This window comes from Psammomys obesus, unplaced genomic scaffold (assembly GCF_907164565.1).
Source record: "Psammomys obesus unplaced genomic scaffold, mPsaObe1.curated_primary_1811, whole genome shotgun sequence".
Lineage (NCBI taxonomy): Eukaryota > Metazoa > Chordata > Mammalia > Rodentia > Muridae > Psammomys > Psammomys obesus.
The window spans coordinates 5,226,483-5,244,487 of NW_026590062.1; the positions used below are offsets into that span (position 1 = coordinate 5,226,483).

At 46.3% G+C, this 18,005-nt stretch overlaps 1 protein-coding gene across 1 annotated transcript in view; it reads left to right on the forward strand.

The window, feature by feature from the left end:
- Cit (citron rho-interacting serine/threonine kinase) overlaps positions 1–18,005 on the forward strand; it is a 134,351-nt gene that overhangs the window by 42,178 nt on the left and 74,168 nt on the right. Inside the window, exons 7-9 of the mRNA XM_055605951.1 lie at positions 595–798; positions 2,258–2,411; positions 16,151–16,173. Coding sequence (XP_055461926.1) covers positions 595–798; positions 2,258–2,411; positions 16,151–16,173 — 381 coding nt within the window. The remainder of the gene's footprint in view (positions 1–594; positions 799–2,257; positions 2,412–16,150; positions 16,174–18,005) is intronic.

The following is an 18,005-nucleotide window of genomic DNA, read 5'->3' on the forward strand; positions in this document are numbered from 1 at the left end:
TGAGCCTTCCCAGTGCTGGGATTATAGCTCACCCCCACATTCAGTTCTTTGAACTGAGGTCTTCTTGCTCAACACAGGAAGTAGTTTCCCAATTGAGTCATCTCCCCAGGTCCCATTTTATATATATATATATATATATATTTTTGTTGTTGTTGTTGTTTTGTTTTGTTTTGTTTTTGTTTTTGTTTTTTGAGTTAAAGAAGTTCTATGAGTTTAGAATGTAGCTTCATTGGGGACGGAGTACTTGTTTATCTTATACAGGGCCCTGAGTCTCAGCCCTTCTGTCCTGCCAACCAGAAGTTCTGGTGTAGCAGTAGCTTGTACTAGGAAATCTATCTTCAAACAGTTGTGTAATGAAACAGTATACGTCATCAGTAAACCCTATCTGTTTGCCTTTGGGCTGTATAATGTCTCCTCTTTTTACAAGTTAGTAAAGCTTTGGCGTTTTTTGATAGTGTGTGCCGCTTGACAGAGAGTCAATTCGCAGGCAGCAAGGTAATCAGTGGCAAATCGGCTGGTGTCTGATGCCGGTGTTGGCACCTACCGGAGGGTAACTGAGAGTGTGCTGTGTTCCTCTTGTTTACGGGTATCTAGGTGGATGCCAAACTCCCCATTGGGACCCCGGATTACATGGCTCCTGAGGTGTTGACCGTGATGAACGGGGATCGGAGAGGCAGCTACGGCCCGGACTGTGACTGGTGGTCTGTGGGAGTGGTTGCCTACGAGATGGTTTACGGGAAAACCCCATTCACAGAGGGAACCTCCGCCCGCACCTTCAACAACATCATGAACTTCCAGGTGAAGGGTCATCAGAACTTGAAGCAATGCTTAGGCGTAAAGCAGCACAGCTTTGACTTCATGCATAATCCCCTGAGCTCTTTACTGATGCCCTTGGGATCGCAGCTGTCAGTCATCCTTAGGGCCCCTTAGCATTTTTGAGGTAGTGCTAAAGAGGAAAGATGGCTGCCATCTTAATCCTGTCTTTTTATTGGTTGTGAAGTGCATCTTGAGCGCACCAACGTTAAATGTGCATAAGTACGAGTCTCGGAATCGATGCGATAGCTCATCAGCTCCTTTCTTTTTCAAGCAACCCCGGGAGGTAGGCATTAGTACCTCACAAGCTAGTGGAGAAACCAAACCACAGAAGCTATGCGAACTGCCTGCCACAGCACAGACTGTCGGAGCCTGAGGCTCCTGATTCTCCCGTGGGGAAGAACTGAGCAGATGAGTTAGAGCTGAAGTCACATATTGTGTGTATACACACAAATATGTATAAAGTGGAATCAAAACTACTGTCTAATAAGTATATTGCACTCCATTAAGCCCATTTCTGAAGGATGCCATGAACCTGTTTTTTAGCTTAAAGGAGAAACGAGGCCTCGTTCCCTGGGATTCTGTATTTCATCCAATTTTCATTTCCTTGGAATGGCTGATGCTTTTTTTTTTTTTTTTTTAATGTATAAACAGTGTTGCTGAGGCTTCTCTTGAGTTGAAATTTCCCTCTAGATAACTCTTGGAGCTAATATCCATCTTCCATTTCAGTCTGCTTGTTTAGTAATTCAGGCTTAGCAAAACGGTACTAGGTAGCCTTGGGAACCAGGTCAGCAGTGCTGCGCAAGGGGCCATCCTCAAACCTTCTCCCCTCACCGCCCCTCAGAAACCACGGCACATCATTTCTGTACGAACTCAGAACACTAGTGGGTGGGTGGTGCCAGGCGGATCAGGAGTTCAGGGTCATCCTTCCTAGCTGCATTTTGAGTTTGAGGCCAGCCTTTGCTAGATGACACCCTGTTTCAAAAAAACTAAGAGCAAGCAAGAAAGGGTGGAGCGTAGAGGGAGCATGTCGACGGGAACACCAGGCCGGAAGGTAGCCAGGGAGAGCTAGCTGGGGTTGGTGCTGGGTGGAGGGAGTTCTAGGCCGAGAGAACAGCATGAGATGTACAGGGAGCTTGAAATAGCTCAGTGCTGTTGGACAACAGAGAGAGAGAGAGATGGGGAGTGTGTGAGCTTGGATGGGAGAGGGATGCATAGGTCACCTCACGGAGGACATTGAACCCCAACAAAAGAGCTAGGCCCACTGATGTGAGCGGGCCACTTATTTCAGGAACATGCCTTTGGTCTAAAGTTATAAGGGCATAAAACTTTATTTAAAAAAAAGAATGAAAAGAACTTTTATGTATGAGAAATTCCCTCTTCACTTAAGGACATAAACTGAATAACTGTTAAGGAAATCTTTTTTTTTTTTTTTTTGGAATAGAGGTTTTTGAAGTTTCCAGATGACCCCAAAGTTAGCAGTGAGTTCCTTGATCTGATTCAGAGTTTGCTGTGTGGCCAGAAAGAGAGACTGAAGTTTGAGGGTCTCTGCTGCCACCCTTTCTTTGCCGGAACGGACTGGGATAACATTCGTAACTGTAAGTAGGATGTACTCCTTCTGCTCGGGTGTGGGCTTGAGGACTATTGCAAAGCAGCCAGAAATTGACACACAGAAAGACTTTAATTATTTACAGCCATAGAAAAAGCGAATGACCCAGCTGTCTTCAATTAATAATTGTCTGTACAGAAGTGGGCCGTTTACTGAGCTCTGTCTCTCCGTGGCCTTCAGAAAGTTTCTAGGAGCAAGTTAGAGGTGCAAATGGCAGAGTTCAAAGGCTGCCCCTTGGTCTGACAGTTTCTTCCAAGATGAAACACAGGCCTGGTTATTTTTTTCTCTGGATAGGGAAAAGACTTGGCCCGGGCAGCTGGGGCTCTGTCTGCCATGAGACCACAAACTAACACCTGGCCTGTTCACCCGCCTCCCCCTGTGATGCTTCCCTCTACTCCGAAGTACGTACAATTTGTGCTGAATACATGCAGAGACGCAGTCACCCCTCACTGTACAATCAAGAGCATAAAACCGAATCAATTCATTAAGAACAGTAATCTGATTTCTCATCAGCAACACTAAGAAGCATTTTTGTCTATTATTTTTATGAATCTGATTTTCTTTGGAAGATGTTAAAACTTTTTTTTTTTTTTAGTGTGTTGATTGAAGGTGACCCCGAGACCCGGCCCAGTGATCAGCATAGATTAGAGTGTCAGTTATTCTGTTGGATCTGTTTATTTTATTTTTGATGCTATTGGGAGGCGGAGGTGGGAGTGGTGGGGAGGATGGGGGGTGGAAGCTGTTTTTAGGGATCAAGTCTGAGCTTCAAATTGGAGCTGTGATTACAGGTTGAACATCCCTAATCAAAAAAAGAAAGAAAGAAAAGAAAAGTAACCTGAAATACTTCAAAATCTGAAAGCTTTTGAGCACCAATGTGATATCCCAAGTGGAAAAATTTCACATGTTGCATTAAGTATATAAAATTACCTCTGGCTGTGTGCGGAGCATAAATGAGATGCGTGCTTACACATGGGTCCCAGCTTCACGCATCTCATTTTAAATAGGTATAAATACTCAGAGAAAGATCTGTGTTGACCATTTAGGATGAGGGACTGTGTAGTTTCTTGTGCCTTCACTTGAGACGTGAGAGTGGCTTGGCATGTTGGGCTTGGCGTGTTGGCTCTTCCCTCCCGCTGTGATAAGGTTCACTGACTGAAGAGACTTCAAGGAGAAAGGGTCAGTTCTGCTCACAGTTCAAGGTTGCAGACCAGCATGGAGGCCAAGTGGCAAGAGCTTGAGACATCCGATCACTTCATATTCAAAACACAAAGCAGAGTGATGCGGGCCCTGTATCTCAGTGTCCCTCCAGGGTCATGCAGTGACCTTGCTTTCCCCCCGTCCCCACCCTGCCCCGGGTCCTACCTGTGAAAGTGTTACTACCTCCCCGGAGCGCCATAGTGTGAGGACCAGTCTTTCAACACATGGCCTTTTAAAAGACACATTTAAGTCCTAAAGCATAGCATTCTGGTAGTCACACTGGTTCGTTTTTCTAGTATTCAGACAATTCCCTCCCAATTTTCAAAGGTAAGACTTTTTAATCAGTAATATATTTCCATTCTTTCTGTTAACGCTTTTTAGAAAGATTTGATAGAATATCCTTTAGATGCTATTAAAGTACTTTTCTCGTCTTGCCTTTTTATCTCATCTTCTTGAACAAGCAATTAATGTTTTTATGCATGAGCTTGCTAATTATCCCTAACAACACATTTCCACTTAGGTAAGTTGGTGAATGGTGGTTAATTATCTCAGTAACTTTATTTTGTGTTTTGGTAGGTTTTGATGTTGTTTTTGCTATGAGAGTTTGCCCTCCCTAGTGAGAGGGGGTTGGTGCCAGGCAGGCCCCCTCCCTCTTGGCTACCCAAATCTGAGGCAGCCCAAGTTCACCCATATAGAGCATGACACATCATTTGCATAGAGTTGGTAACCATCTTCCTGTCTAGCTTAAGACACGTCTGCATGACCTGTAACACCTGTTATGGAAACACCATCAGTTGTCATTGTGCTGTTTGGCTTAATGAATCAGTGACCAGAAACAGAAGCAGGATGTCCTCAACACGATGGACACGATTTCCTGCACTTTCTAAGGGAAATTTTATTTTATTTTTAATGATGTGTGTATATGTGTGTGCAGCAGATGTGTGTACATATGGGTACAGTGCCCTTGGGGGCTACAGAGGACTGAATACCAGTGCTCTTTCAGAAGGCAGAGGCTGGGCTGTGGGGGTGGCTTAATGGCTAAGAGTGCCTTCGGCTCTTGCAGAGGACCAAAGTTTGGTTCCCAGCCCCATGACAGACAGGTCACGGCCACCTGTAACTCCAGCTGGCGCATGCACACAGGCAGGCACGCACGCACGCGCACACACACATGCACGCACACATGCACACACACATAAGCAGGCACACAATAATGAAGATCTTGAAGACTTACCGCCAGCTCCCGGCACAGTCAGTGGCTCCAAAGACTCAGGGAAAGTGTTTGCTTCAAGAAATTCTTTACATTTCCACCAACCTTGTTTTTTTGTACTATCAGACTTCCAGAAAAGTTGCAGAGCTGATGAAGTATCTCTGGACCTTTCACCTCCTTGTTCCTAATGTGGATAGGCGTAAAGAATAGTGCCTGACTTGCCAAAACCCAGACTAAATTTTTCTTATAATATTATTACTTAAACTTGAGGCAGCACAGATTGCTCTGGGTTTTGCAGTATGGGTCCCTCGTCTGTCACAGGCCATATTATTGCATGGTGTCTGTGTCGGTGGGACCAGTCTCTGTTTAGGTAGTTCATCTGGAGCTGGAATCTTCGATCTGAGGATTGGTGGTGCATGGTAGTTCCCGACCATTAGGAGAGGCATCTGCTGGCAGGTGTTTTTCTTTGTGTGTTTGCAATCAGCTAAGGGCCCTGTGAATCAGAACATTGCTGTACTCCGAGTGACTTGAGCGGTTTTCTAACATAAGTTATGCCTTTGTCCAGTTTTGTTTTTCACAAATACGCATGGAGTGACTCACTTCAGCCCAGAACCCTTACAGTCAGCAGGTCTCCCAAGTTCACACTCACCACTTCAATGCCTTGTGATTCCCAGCTGTTGAACATTTCCTCTTCCACAACAAATTACTGAAAGCAGCCTTAGCCCTTTTGCTGTCTCACCCCCGATTCTTCTTTCTCTTGTTGTAACCGACGAAAGGAAGTACCGCTTAGCACAGCAGGGAATAATGGTCGGAAACACGTTATCTCGAGGGGTGGTCTTGGCAGGATACAAAAATGCAATTTAAGAAGGGTACGGGCAAGTCGATGAATGGCAGAGCTGAGAGTGGCAGCGAGGGAAGCGAAGGTTCTTCTGCTTTGGCTCTGAGGCCGGGTGGGGCGTCCTTGTCACCCTACGTCCTGCCCCTTGGGGTTGTCATGGGCAGTAGCATGTGGCCCGGGCATATGACCCAGTTCAGGGTCTTTTATTCTCCCAGTGAGTTGACGACCCTTCGAGGGGTCACTGCCACAGTGGTGGGTGCCCAGGCACTCGTTGCTCCGATGTTTCCTCCCGAGCCTCATGCAAGGCTGTGTTTCCCTCTGCTTATTATTGTCATTATTTCAGGGCTGTGCTCCAGACTTTGGTAGGGCCCCTCAACCCTCACAGCTGCTCTGGGTTGTGTGGCTCCAATGTTCCAGATTCTGGTCTTAAACCGGCTTTATTTTTCTAGAGTTCTGGTAGCCGTTAGAACCTTCCACTTTCAGACCTACGGGGTTCCCTGGCGTCTCTCTGCTCCTGTCAGTGGGAAGGTTTAGCTGTCTGGCACACTTCCAGAGCACATCTCTTGAAGTGTTTTTCCCCAACGGAACTGGCTCACTTACACCTTTCACCCAAGGATGAGAAAGGTGTAAATGCGAGAGGTGACCATGAATTTTCTCCTTGAGTGTTTCTGGCGAGTGTCCTGGAGAACCAGCATTGTTGGTTATCACTCCTGACAGGGGCCTTTTCTCTCCTCTCGTCCTCTCACTGTTTTCAGCAAGAAGCAGTTCTTGCCAAATTCTTCTGGTTTTCCAGGTCCGTAGCATTTGTTAGCAGAGAGCGCGTTTTGTTGTGTTGCAGCCATGGTGACGCAGTGGCGAGCCCATGCTGATGGCACTTTGAGATCTTTCCTTTGCAAGTAGATGTCACTTTGCCTGCCCTCCCTGGCCCTGGGCAGATGATAGTTAGACTATAAACATCTACTACATCAACTATAAACCTTCCGGGGTGGGTGGGTGCATCTGGCTGAAGAGGAGGTACCCATCGCTGAGTAACAGTCTTGAAAAATCTTGTGTATAGAGTAAGCAGTACCACATAGTTTCCTTTTTTAAAACTCACAGTCCTTCAGCAGGGTAGGCCGCATTTATTTCACCCCAGTACGTGATATTCTAATATACCACCCAGTATTGCTTCCAAATTCCTGAGTTTTAGGTCCATCTTACAGATGTGGATAATATTGTAACTTGCTCAACAACATTTGGTGAATGAATGAGTGTGGATTTGTGTCACGAGCCATGTGATTCAAAGCCCATGCTCTTTCTGTAATACTATGCTTGCCCTCGCCGTAACAATGAAAGTGATGATGGGGAAAGACAGACCGTACTTCATGAGAGAGTGAGCGTACTTCATGAGAGAGTGAGCTGCTTAGTCTCTGGGTCTGTGTCCGAATGTTTGGAGTTGAAGTAACTTTAGAACTTAAGGGATTCGGTCTGGTGTCGGAGCGTCTGTAGTGTACAAGGTGCTGTGTTGAGTCCTCAGCCCTGCTCATGAGCAAATCTGAATGTGGTCTTGCCTGCTTGGAGTCTAGATAAGCTTGACTAGAGCTGTGGGCCTGACCAGTAGTCAGACATAAGGTTTCCTGCACTCCCGTCTTGGTTATGGAACCACATATGCCTGACCTTAAACAAAATGCAGACCATAGGCCCTGACCTGGAGACTCTTCTCCACTTACAGCCCCTGCCCTTTGTGGTCCCTCAGGTGTCAGAGCTGATCTGGGGATCAGCCATCGGATTGATGGCTCGCCTTTGAAGTCAGGGTCTGTAGCCCTAGGTGTATAGTGAAGACCGTTCTGTTTATTTGGAGCAGGGTCTGCCTACTTTGGCACTGCTCACATTTGCGGCCAGATGGTCCTTGGTTGTAGGGCTGCTGTGTGAGGTGCAGTGTGCCTCACCGTCCCTGGCCCCCACCCACAATGCCGCTTAGCATCCCCCTTCTGGAATTGTGAGACCCAAAAAATGTCTCCAGACATCACTCATGGTCTCCTGATGTGGCTGTCTCAAGGGATACAGTTGCCCCCAGTTGATAATTTTTAGGAGGAGGAGCCACATTCCAGTAATGTTCATTAATTTTCCAAGACTGCTGTTGCTAATAAGCCCCAGAACTGTTGCCAGAGGTTAGGAGGACGTTTCTACTCAGAGTGCGGTCTGTGGACCAAAAGCATCGTCATCGCCTGGGAGCTTGTTAGAGAGGCTAGGTCAGAAGCTGCCTTTTAATAAGATCCCTCGGTGGTCCCCGTGCATATCGGAGTTTACAAAGCCGCTGAGGAGCAGAGAATCAGAGGTGTCAGGCTCAGCATTCCTTGCTCATCTTTGTGGGCCTTCCTCCTCTCGACTTCCAGCCACAGGGTGAGAGGAGGCTGCTTTTTGGTTAAGGGTTCCCATTGCCAATTATGTTTATTTATTTATGTGAGTTTGTGTATGTGAGTGTGTGTGCGTGTGTGTGTGCATGTGTGTGTGTGTTGTGGAGGGTTGTACACATGTGTCTTGGCAGTGTGCATGTGGAGGTCAGAGGACAACTTGTGGAAGACAGTTCCCTCTTTTCACCTTGTGTGGGTCTTTGAAATCGAACTCAGGTTACCAGCTTGGCAACAGGTACCTGCTAAGCCTTTTCACCAGCCCTGAGTTACTGGGCTTTTATGCTATACTGTTGAGGAATGTAAAGCTTTTCTCACCAATAGATTTTGCATCCTTCAAGATGGGCATTTGCTTATCTCTCCCTTTTCCCACTTTACTGTTGTCTCTCTCCCTGTTAGTGAGGACTGGGTTAAGTGTCCTCTATTAACACCTCTCAGGCAAGTGTTACATTGGGTTGCTAAACACCTACTATGTGCCAGGCTGTGCTAAGCCTACCGTGCATCTACCATGCGTTTTACTAGTCCCTTTGCTTCTAACCAGACCTCCACTGACTCATTTCCTAGAATGAATCCCACAATACTCAAGACAATGCTGGGGGCTAAAGACAGGCGCTCTTAGTGAAGGTCACAGGCCTGGCAGTTGTCGGTGGCGGGCGCTGAGGGCCTTCCGACTCCAGCCTTTTTACTTTTGTTTTATGTTTTTTATTAGGAATGTTTGTTGTTGTGTGTTTTAAAGATAGGGTGTTACTGTGTAGCCTGTGCTGTCCTCAAATTTATGATCCTCCTGCCTCAGCCTCCCAAGTGCCGGGATTATAAGTCTATACCACCATGATATGTAAAATACCACGAAATAAAACTCTTCTCTTTAGCATTTATTTATTTATGTATTTATTTTGAAAATGCTGGAATGGTGGAAGTTTTGAGCAATGCAAGGAGCTGGGGAGGAAGGCTCAGCAGTTAACGCTTGTTGCTCTTGCAGAAGACCTGGGTTACGTTCCCAGTGCCTGTATGGACACTCAGGATGGTCTCTTAACTTGACTTCAGTTCCAGGAAATTCAACATCTTCTTCCTACCAGATACACCTAGATGCATGCAGGCCTAACACACACATGTAAAATAAAAATAAATCTAGAAAAAATAAATCTAGTGTTACAGTTGTAGAGTCAACAGTGTCTCCCACCCCATTTCCAGTCCCTCCTGTTCTGAGTTTCTTATTTAACTTTCTGGGATGTCCCTTAGTAATATAAAATACCGTCACCTCTTGTACTCCAAACAGCATCCTTCTTCTGCTTCTTAATAATTTGGATGTTCTTACTGGCAGGCTGTTTCTGTGCATCACTGAAAAGAATGAAGCCAAGGCTTCATAAGGCCCTGTATCTCTAATGGAGATTTCTTATCCACAGCACTTGTCTTCCTCCCAAACGAAATTCCCTTATAGTTTTAACACTCACCTTCCGCTTCTGTACCTCAGTGTTTTGCCTGTAGGGTGGCAGGTTGCGTGATATGATCATTCACTCGGTTCCAGCCTCTTTCAGAGCTTCAGAGCTTCCGTTGCCTGGCCTTTCTTCGTCTTGTTGTACGCTGTAAGGAGGATGCAGATGCGCTTCTTTGTAAGCTGGGTTAAACCTGAAATGTGTCTCTCTGCCAGTCTCCTGATCAGTGTAGGGAGAAGAGGAACCAAGGCCCCTTGGGTATCAGCAGGCAGAAGGAGGCCTGGGAGAGGGTAAGCTGCTATAGATCTATGTAGGAACTCAGCTGGCCAGAACATGGAAAAGGAATGATGAAGAGATATAGGCAGGACTTTGTCGCCTCTTAGGGAATAAGCAGGGAATATTTATGCGTCTCCTGGGGGCTGTTCTGTTTTTAGAGGGTAAGTGATTAAGAGAAAAAATAGGCTAAAAGGAGCTAAATGCTTATGAATTAAGATTATAGGCATTTTCTCCTCTAGCATGTGTTTGGAGGCCACATCCAGAGATATTAAAAGTATATATTCTACATTATAAATGGCGACAACTTATTCTAGAGATAACTGCAGTATTAAGATGTAGTGAGTGTAGCGATCTGGGTGAAGGATGTTTCTAGTTCTGGAAATAAAGTGCTGGTTTAGAGTCAAAACAAGGGAATTCTGAGTATGTTGCTGAAGGAAGGGTGATCTGGGAAGCTTGGCTTCCTGGTGGCCTATGCAAGGAGTCGTATGGACCATCAAGAGAGCCCTGCTTCATGAAGAGTAGAGGTCTAGGATGGTTGTCCTTGAAACCTTTGGTTTTCCCCACCATATTTTCCATTTTTTATTGTGCCTCTCAGCCCACACCAGTGGGACAGCCGCAGATTTCAACTGGATTATCTCTAAATGAGATAAGAAAATGCTTTCCCATGGAAAAGATGGGAGTTGGGAATAGGTTTGTTAGGGAACCCAGAAATTGGAGTCCCCCACCATTCAGCTCTCACTTGCTGAAAACCCTTTCATAAGCAAGCAAGCACGGAAATGATTTGGCCAATGATTCTAAATTATATTAAACATCTGGGACTCTGTTCGGCAGCCAACTTTCCAATCAATTCTATGAAGTGTGTTGATTGCATTTATGCTCATTTTCTGAGGGTGAAGGTTGGATGGAACGAAAGGTAGGAGTGACAGGAGATGACAGCATAAGGACACAGAGTAGGAGGCCCAGGTGGTCCGTGAGGGAGGGCTTGGGAATGGCTTCCAGTGTGTACTTGAGAGAGAATAAATGTGGCCATACATGCTCCTTGGTAGTGGATACTCAGCCTTTCCTCACTTCCCAAGGGACAGATGCAGAAGAGTGACCCCCAGATGTATCCTTTGATGCTGATAATCATGCCCGTTCTACAGAAGAATGGCAAGCTCTGCTTCATAGGCAAGTCGGCCTTGCTGCAGAGCAAGGACAAGAGTGGCCAGCTGGCTGTGTGCCCGCCAGCTCTGGGTGCAGGCATCGAGAAGACGGAGTGTTGATCCTGAATCTTAAAAGGCACACAGTCCTACCTCCTCGTAGGACATGGCCAGTGATTGCTCAGCTCTAGGAAATGCAGTCAGTCCTTCCTTGTAGAACAAGTGAGTGAGAACAAGACTAACAGGAAGAAGGGGCCAGAACCATCGCTCCCTAGCCAGGTTAGGCTAGGAACAAAGGCTCTCTCTTCCAGCAGTTGGACATGGATTTGTTGAGGAATAATAGATGTACAAAGTCCATGTGTACTTTGGTTTAAACTCCGATATGTGTGTGTGTGTGTGTGCGTGTGTGTGTGTGTGTGTGTGTGTGTGTGTGTATGTATAGGCATGGAAGTCACCACCAGGCTTAAGACTAACATGCCCATCATCCCCAAGACTTTATACCCTGGTTCTCTCTCACCCTCCCTCATCTCTTCCTTTGTCCCTAGAAACAATAGAACTGATTCTAAGCATTATAGTTTAGTTTGTATTTTCTAGAGTTCGTGTAAACTGGATCATACAATATGTGCTGTCAGCCCTCTCTTGCTCCACACTGAAATTCCTTCTGCTGAAGCACCATCCATAGCTTACTGCTTTTTATTGATGGGTTGAGGTCCACTGTTTATCTCGTCACCTGCCAGTGGACATTTGGGCAGTCTCCAGTTTTTGGAGACCTGAAATAAGATTGCTCTTATGACATGGGCACCAGTCTTCGGACACATGCATTCATTTCTCTGGACCACGGTGGGGATGGGATGGCCAGACCCGTCTGGTACGTGTGCTTACCTTTCATGAGGACACCAACCTTTTCTACAGCGGTTGTCCCGTTTTACATCTCAGCAACAGTGAGATTCACTAATATTCTGAATGAGGTTGGACCCACAGTCATTGTATCTTGGGATATCGTCCGCTGTGGAGATAGGCTTAAGTTTTCTCCTCCACACTCACAATTGAAAATGTTTTGGAGGTCACAGTTGAAAATGGTTACCAGCTGAGCTGGTAAAATACTTGCTATGCTATGTAGACACCCCCCCCCCCCGGCTTGATGCAAAAAGCCAGAGCTGGCATGCCCCTGTAATCCCAGTGCTGGGGAGATGGAGGCAGCAGGATCCCTCGAGTATGCTGGCCAACTAGTCCAGCTAAATTGCTAAGCACCAGGGCTAGTGACAGACCCTGTTTCAGAAACCAAGGTGGAGAGTAATTGATTAAATAAAACAGAATGAGCTAATGGGGAGGTAAAGCTACATTATATAAACCAGGTTTATTGGAGCAGTGTGTGTGTGGGGGGGCGCACGATGTGTTTGGGGGGAGGAAGATAGGGGAAGAGGAAGTGAGAAAAGAGGAAAAGAGGGGAAGGGGGGAAGACCAGCGGAACCAAGATGTCTGGATTATATAGTGAAGAGCCTCCGGGAGAGGAGAAGCTCCGCCCTAGGTAGAGGGTAGAGTATGCCAGCCATGCCCTGCAGCAGGTAGAGACCTAACAGAGTGATCAAGGAAGATACTGACATTGACCTTTGGCCACAAGCATGTGCACACACCCATAACAGACACACACACACACACACACACACACACACACGTACCCACAATTACATGTACCTGACACAACACATACATGAGATCTTCTGAACAATCACATGTACATAATCATATAGTATACACACATGCACACGCACACACGCACATGTGACATTGACTTGGTAAAGAAAGTATGTCATTTTCCTTGAGAACACTCCTATACTCTGGCTTTGTCTCCTTCACCTCAATAGAGGTAGAGAGGTTTGGTGCTTATTCTTCTGGTCCCTGTAAACTGGAAAGTTGGCTCTGCTGGCCTAGCACGGAACAATAAACACTACAATGTGTATCTGGTCTTTGCCACTTTGTGGGTTCTTATTTTCTCCACCTTTTAGCCTCTCAGTTTCACCCCTATCACTAGATGAAGGGGAGAGAGAGACAGACGGACAGAGAGATCCTTGAATCTATTTTCTTCTTGTTTCTTTGAGCAAGCTACTAACAAACCACAGACAACAACTTCCTATCCCACCTCCTGGAGCTCTAGCGTTTATATACCCTCTGAAAAGTTCCCAGAATTCCAAATAACACACAACTGCAGAAAACCATCTACAACTGGCAAAATCACGCCTCTGTTAGAGCACGATGCAAATCATAGCTGCTTCAAAGAAGTCCCATTCCCAACATCTGGGATCAAAACAAAAACAAATTATAATATTTGTGGGGGTGTGTGTTTTTTTTTTTTTTTTTTTTTAAAGATTTCTCACTACAACAATGTCTCTAAACACATTAAACATACAAACTTATGAGTGTGTATTGATGCCGAGAAGGGATCTGTCAATGGTCGCTTCTCGAGGTTGCTGAGGTCCAAATTCACTACTCTGAACCACACATCCGCCCTGTCTTTCTATCTGAGCTTGCACCAGGGTAACCAAACTGTTGATGCGATGAAGGAGGGAGCCTGAAGACTACCTCCTGGCAGCCACTCGGGAATGCCAAACTCATGGGGTGGGAGATTGGAGAGAGCATGCTGGTGCATGTGTGGGGTATCAGGTGAGATCACACACTCACAGACCAATTTTCACATCACAAGAAGTGAGGTCAGGGGCTCTGTGTTCCCGAATGGCATGGGAGAGCAGGTTGAGAACCCATCCTGAGTGACTCTCAGAGCAAAAGCAATTGCACAAGAATACCCAGAAGGCCCTGGGTTTATCTGCTAATCTACAAGAAACACAGGGGACAGACACATTACATAGTGCTCCAAGGAAGCTGCCAGCAAAGTCCAGAATGTGAGAAATCCTGCAAGGTTCCTTAAACAGGTTGAGGGCGTTCTTTTCTTCTTCTAATGAAGAAGAGTGTTCAGGTTAAAAGAGACGTCAGACACACCAGTACACGAGCTCTCTGGTTCCTGACTTAAACCAAGAGACGTCTTTTGGAACATGTGGGGAAAATTGAGCACAGGCACAGGCTTGGAGTGGACCGTTTGTCTCAGTGGGTGTGGTGGAGTCCCTGTGGTTTTGGGTCTTGTTTTTGTATGTGTGTCCCACACTGCACATGTAGAAAGGACAGCTTTTGAGAATTGGTTCTCTTGCTCGACCACAAGGGGCCTGGGCATCGTTTAGGTTTTTGGCTCTCATGAGGAATGCCCTCACCTGCTGAGTCACAGAACAGGCCCTGGTTATATTTCTTCTAAGGTCTGTATCTAGGACTGACGAAATGGGTCAGCAGGTAAGGAGGACAGCAAAGAGAAGGCCCTCCGTGCTTGTGTGTGTGTGTGGTTGGGTGGGGAGATAGTGTTGGAAGTGAAGATTGCTGGGGTCTGTGGGAGCAGAGCCACGGAACACTTCCCGCCTTCTGCTGAAATGTGTCCCCATGGGCATCACCTGACAGAAACACCCCAAATCCGGACCGGCGGAGAAATGCTGCCATGACTCGTCATAACTGAAAATGTTCCTCTTCTGAGTATTTCTAGCCTAATGTAGGTGGCTCACAGATTGCTGAATACCTAGCCAAGGGGGAGGAAGGAAAAGTCAATACAGAGAGAAGAAATCTGGTTCAAGCGCACCCCAGGGGTGGGGAACACATCCCCAAGTGTATCCCAAGCCTTCGGGAAAGTAAGTCAGTTACAAAATACTTAGCATTTTTAAATATTTATTTGAATTTAAAATATTTTATTTTATGTGTAATACTTCCCTGGTGACCTCAGAGGTGAGAAGAGGGCATTGCAACCCCTGGGACTGGGGTCAGAGACATTTGTGAAGTGCCATGTGGGTGTTAGGGGTTGAGCCTGTGTCCTCTGGAAGAGCAGCCAGCGCTCTTTATTTATTTTAGGTTGGGTGTATTTATTTGTGTGTGTGTGTGCGTGTGCGCGCGCGTGTGTGCACACATGTGAGTAGGTTCTTGTAGAGGCCCGGAGAGGGTGTCAAATCCTCTGGAGCCAGAGTTAGAGGTGGTTGTGAGCCGCCAGTTGTGGGATGCTTGAAACTGAACGGTGGTCCTTTGGAAGAACCATGTGTTCTTAACCACTGTGTCATCTCTCCAGCCCCTATGCAGACATGGAGAAGGAACAGGTCTTGGAGTATGGTAGGTCAGTACACACACAGTCCCCAGAGCCATTGCAGTTGCCACCTGCGGGGATATTGGCTTAGCGGACAGGTGCCAGCGTTCTTTAGATTGATTAATTGATTGAAGCATATTTTCCTATGCTAACTCCCTGTATTTATCTCAAAGTCAGCATGGTAAAAATTGATCACCAGAACAGTGTTACCTGAAAGTCTTTTTCTGGCTCTTTGGGGGGGCCAAAGAGGTGAAGTCCTTTTTTACGTATGGCTGTTGCAAACTGGATCTGCTCTGTCAGATTCTTGAATCTCTTCTGTAATGTGTGGTTTATGCGGAAGGGGGGGGGGGGAGGAGTCAGATCATTGCCACTACTCTGTACTCCAAAGGGAGAGATCAAGGGGTGGGCCTGAGGCTCTGGGCAATGTAATCTCTTCTCATGGGCTGAATCACAAGTGTCTGTCTGTGAACCAGTTTTGTTTGCAGATCGGGTATTTCTGAGTTCTCTGCTCTTGGGGTGGTCATCCAGTTTTCCCCACTCGCCACACCTTCACTCTCTGCATCATCACTCACTTCCAGAGTGTGCAATTTGTCACATTGACTGCTACCAACCTGACCCCTTCCGAGCGTGACTGCGAAAGATTGCATCTGTCCAGTCCACTAAGATTCTCCCTGATACTATCTTCCATCTAGTTCAATCCAAGGCTCCCTCTTCAAGGCCATCCTCCTTACCCACAGCTCTCTTGGGCCACCGCTCCATCTTCCAGCCATTTAAAGCACCTCTTTTCCCCACTTCAGTTCATGAAGATACCTTTTAGCCAACACTTGAGATTCCGTCCCCTCCATGCTTTGTGGAACATGCAGAAAACCTCTTCTACCTCATCAGCCAAACTTGCCACCTCTCCATTTATGTGTCCTCTGCTTTTCATGCCTACAGCCCAACCCCTGAGGGCCAGGCATCATGTAGCTGGAACAAATTGAAAGCACCCTTGATTGTAGCGCATTAGCTGAGCATTACCAAGCACTTGCTCACTGCTGTCCAGACGTGATGCTGATTTGTGACGTTATCACGCTTTTACTTCAGGCGCCTTTGTCCTTCATGACATGGTACTCCCTGGCCGCCCTTCGTTGTGTTCTTCTGCCGCACACAATTCAGTACAATATAGCAAGCTGCAGCCCACTCAGACTGATGGTTAAGAGCTTAGGAGTAAGGCTTAGCTTCCTCTTTTCTCCTTTCTTCCTTCTTTTCATTTCTCCATTTGTGTGTGTGTGAGACATTATCTACCTGTGTAATACTTGTCAATCTTGTAACTCCTGATTCTCCTGCCTCAGCCTCTCAAACTGCAGGATACAGGCGTGTGTCACCATGCCTGGCTTTTCCTTTTCATCCTTTCTTTAACTATGTCACCTCTTCATGACCAGTTGAATGCTCTGAGGTATATCAGGACTTGACGTTCATGAAGTGGTGTGTTGCACGAAGTAGCATATTAAGCCTGAGAAGTTAGCCTACACCCAGGTTCTTGTCACGTGTTCCTTCAACTGAATCCGTATTAAACCCTGACTGAGGGCTGCTGGGTGATGCAGTCAGAGTATTCCAGCTCCGCCACAGCAGAAGTTAGAGTCCACTGCAGAAAGCTGGAAACACTGGACCCAAACCAGACAATCTCAGTGTGTGTCTGTTATGGTGAAAAACTAACAGTGGGACAGGAGAACTCTGTGGGGCATCTTGGGAAGGAGCTGAGCCAGGAGGGCAAAGGGCATGTTCTTCCTACTTCACTGCTGTCTAAAAGAAAACACTTGAATACAATAAACCCCCCCCCCCCAAGCTTTTAATGAATGTCAGTATTAGAGGGAGAAAGGAGAAGGGAGGAGGGAAGGAGGAAGAGAGTGACAGAGAGGGAGAGGGATTTATGAAGGGAAATTAACTATAGTTCTTAAAATAGCCTTTGTTTCTCAGAGTCTTGTTCTGTCTTGTAACTGGGGGTAGGCTCCCCTCAAAGTTTCCTCTGTCACTAAGGCGAATGTGCCTGGCTGTCACCTCAAACATGCTGATTAAAAAAAAAAAACAAAAAAAACCCAAAAAAAAACCACAGGGAAACACTTCCCCCTGTTTATCTCCTTGTCTTTTACAGTGAATGAAGAGCTTAAAGTCTGATTTTGTATGTATTCATCACCAGTTAGTGTGGTAGGCAAGTTTCGTGAGGAGAGCTGATAATATCATGATACCGTATAGGAAAATATTAATACGAGTACTCATTAACATATTTTTCAGACAGAACAATCTTGACTTTAAAGCTTTCTCATTTGATCCAAAGAGTCCAGTTACTATGCCATGTCTTCTTCTCTTTGCAAGGTCCATGTCCAAGTCACTCAGGCACATATTTGCTCATCAGACATTCATTGTGCACCAGCCACGTGCCTGACAGCATTGCTGTGTGCTGGGCCAGCAGAAACTTAAGACAAATAGCCACGATTTCAATATCTTTTTTTTTTTTAAGCCAAAGGAGGAAAAATACAATTTTATTTATTTATGGGCCTATAGTGTGGGGTGCTGTGTGTGACACAGTGCACACATGGAAGTCAGAGGACCGCCCCAACGCAGTCAGTTCTCGCTGCTTCCCACTCTCCTTTGAGGCAGGGTCTCTCTTGTTTTTGCCGCTGTGCCTCGAGCTACAGGCTCCCTCACCTGTTTCTATCTCCTGTCCTGTCTGTCATAGGAGAGCCGAGAGTTCATATGTGTCTCCCCCGCCTCCCCCGCCTTCCCCACCCCAGAATCTGAACGCTGCTTGTTAGGTTTGTGTGGCAAGTGTTTGTTACACACTGAGCTCTCTCCAGCTCCAGCCTCATCCTCTTTTCGAATAAAGGCCACAGAAAGGGAAATGTTTCCATGGGGCATAAGAAGTCTAAGAGTTATCCTTCCCTTCCTGTCTTTTTTTTTT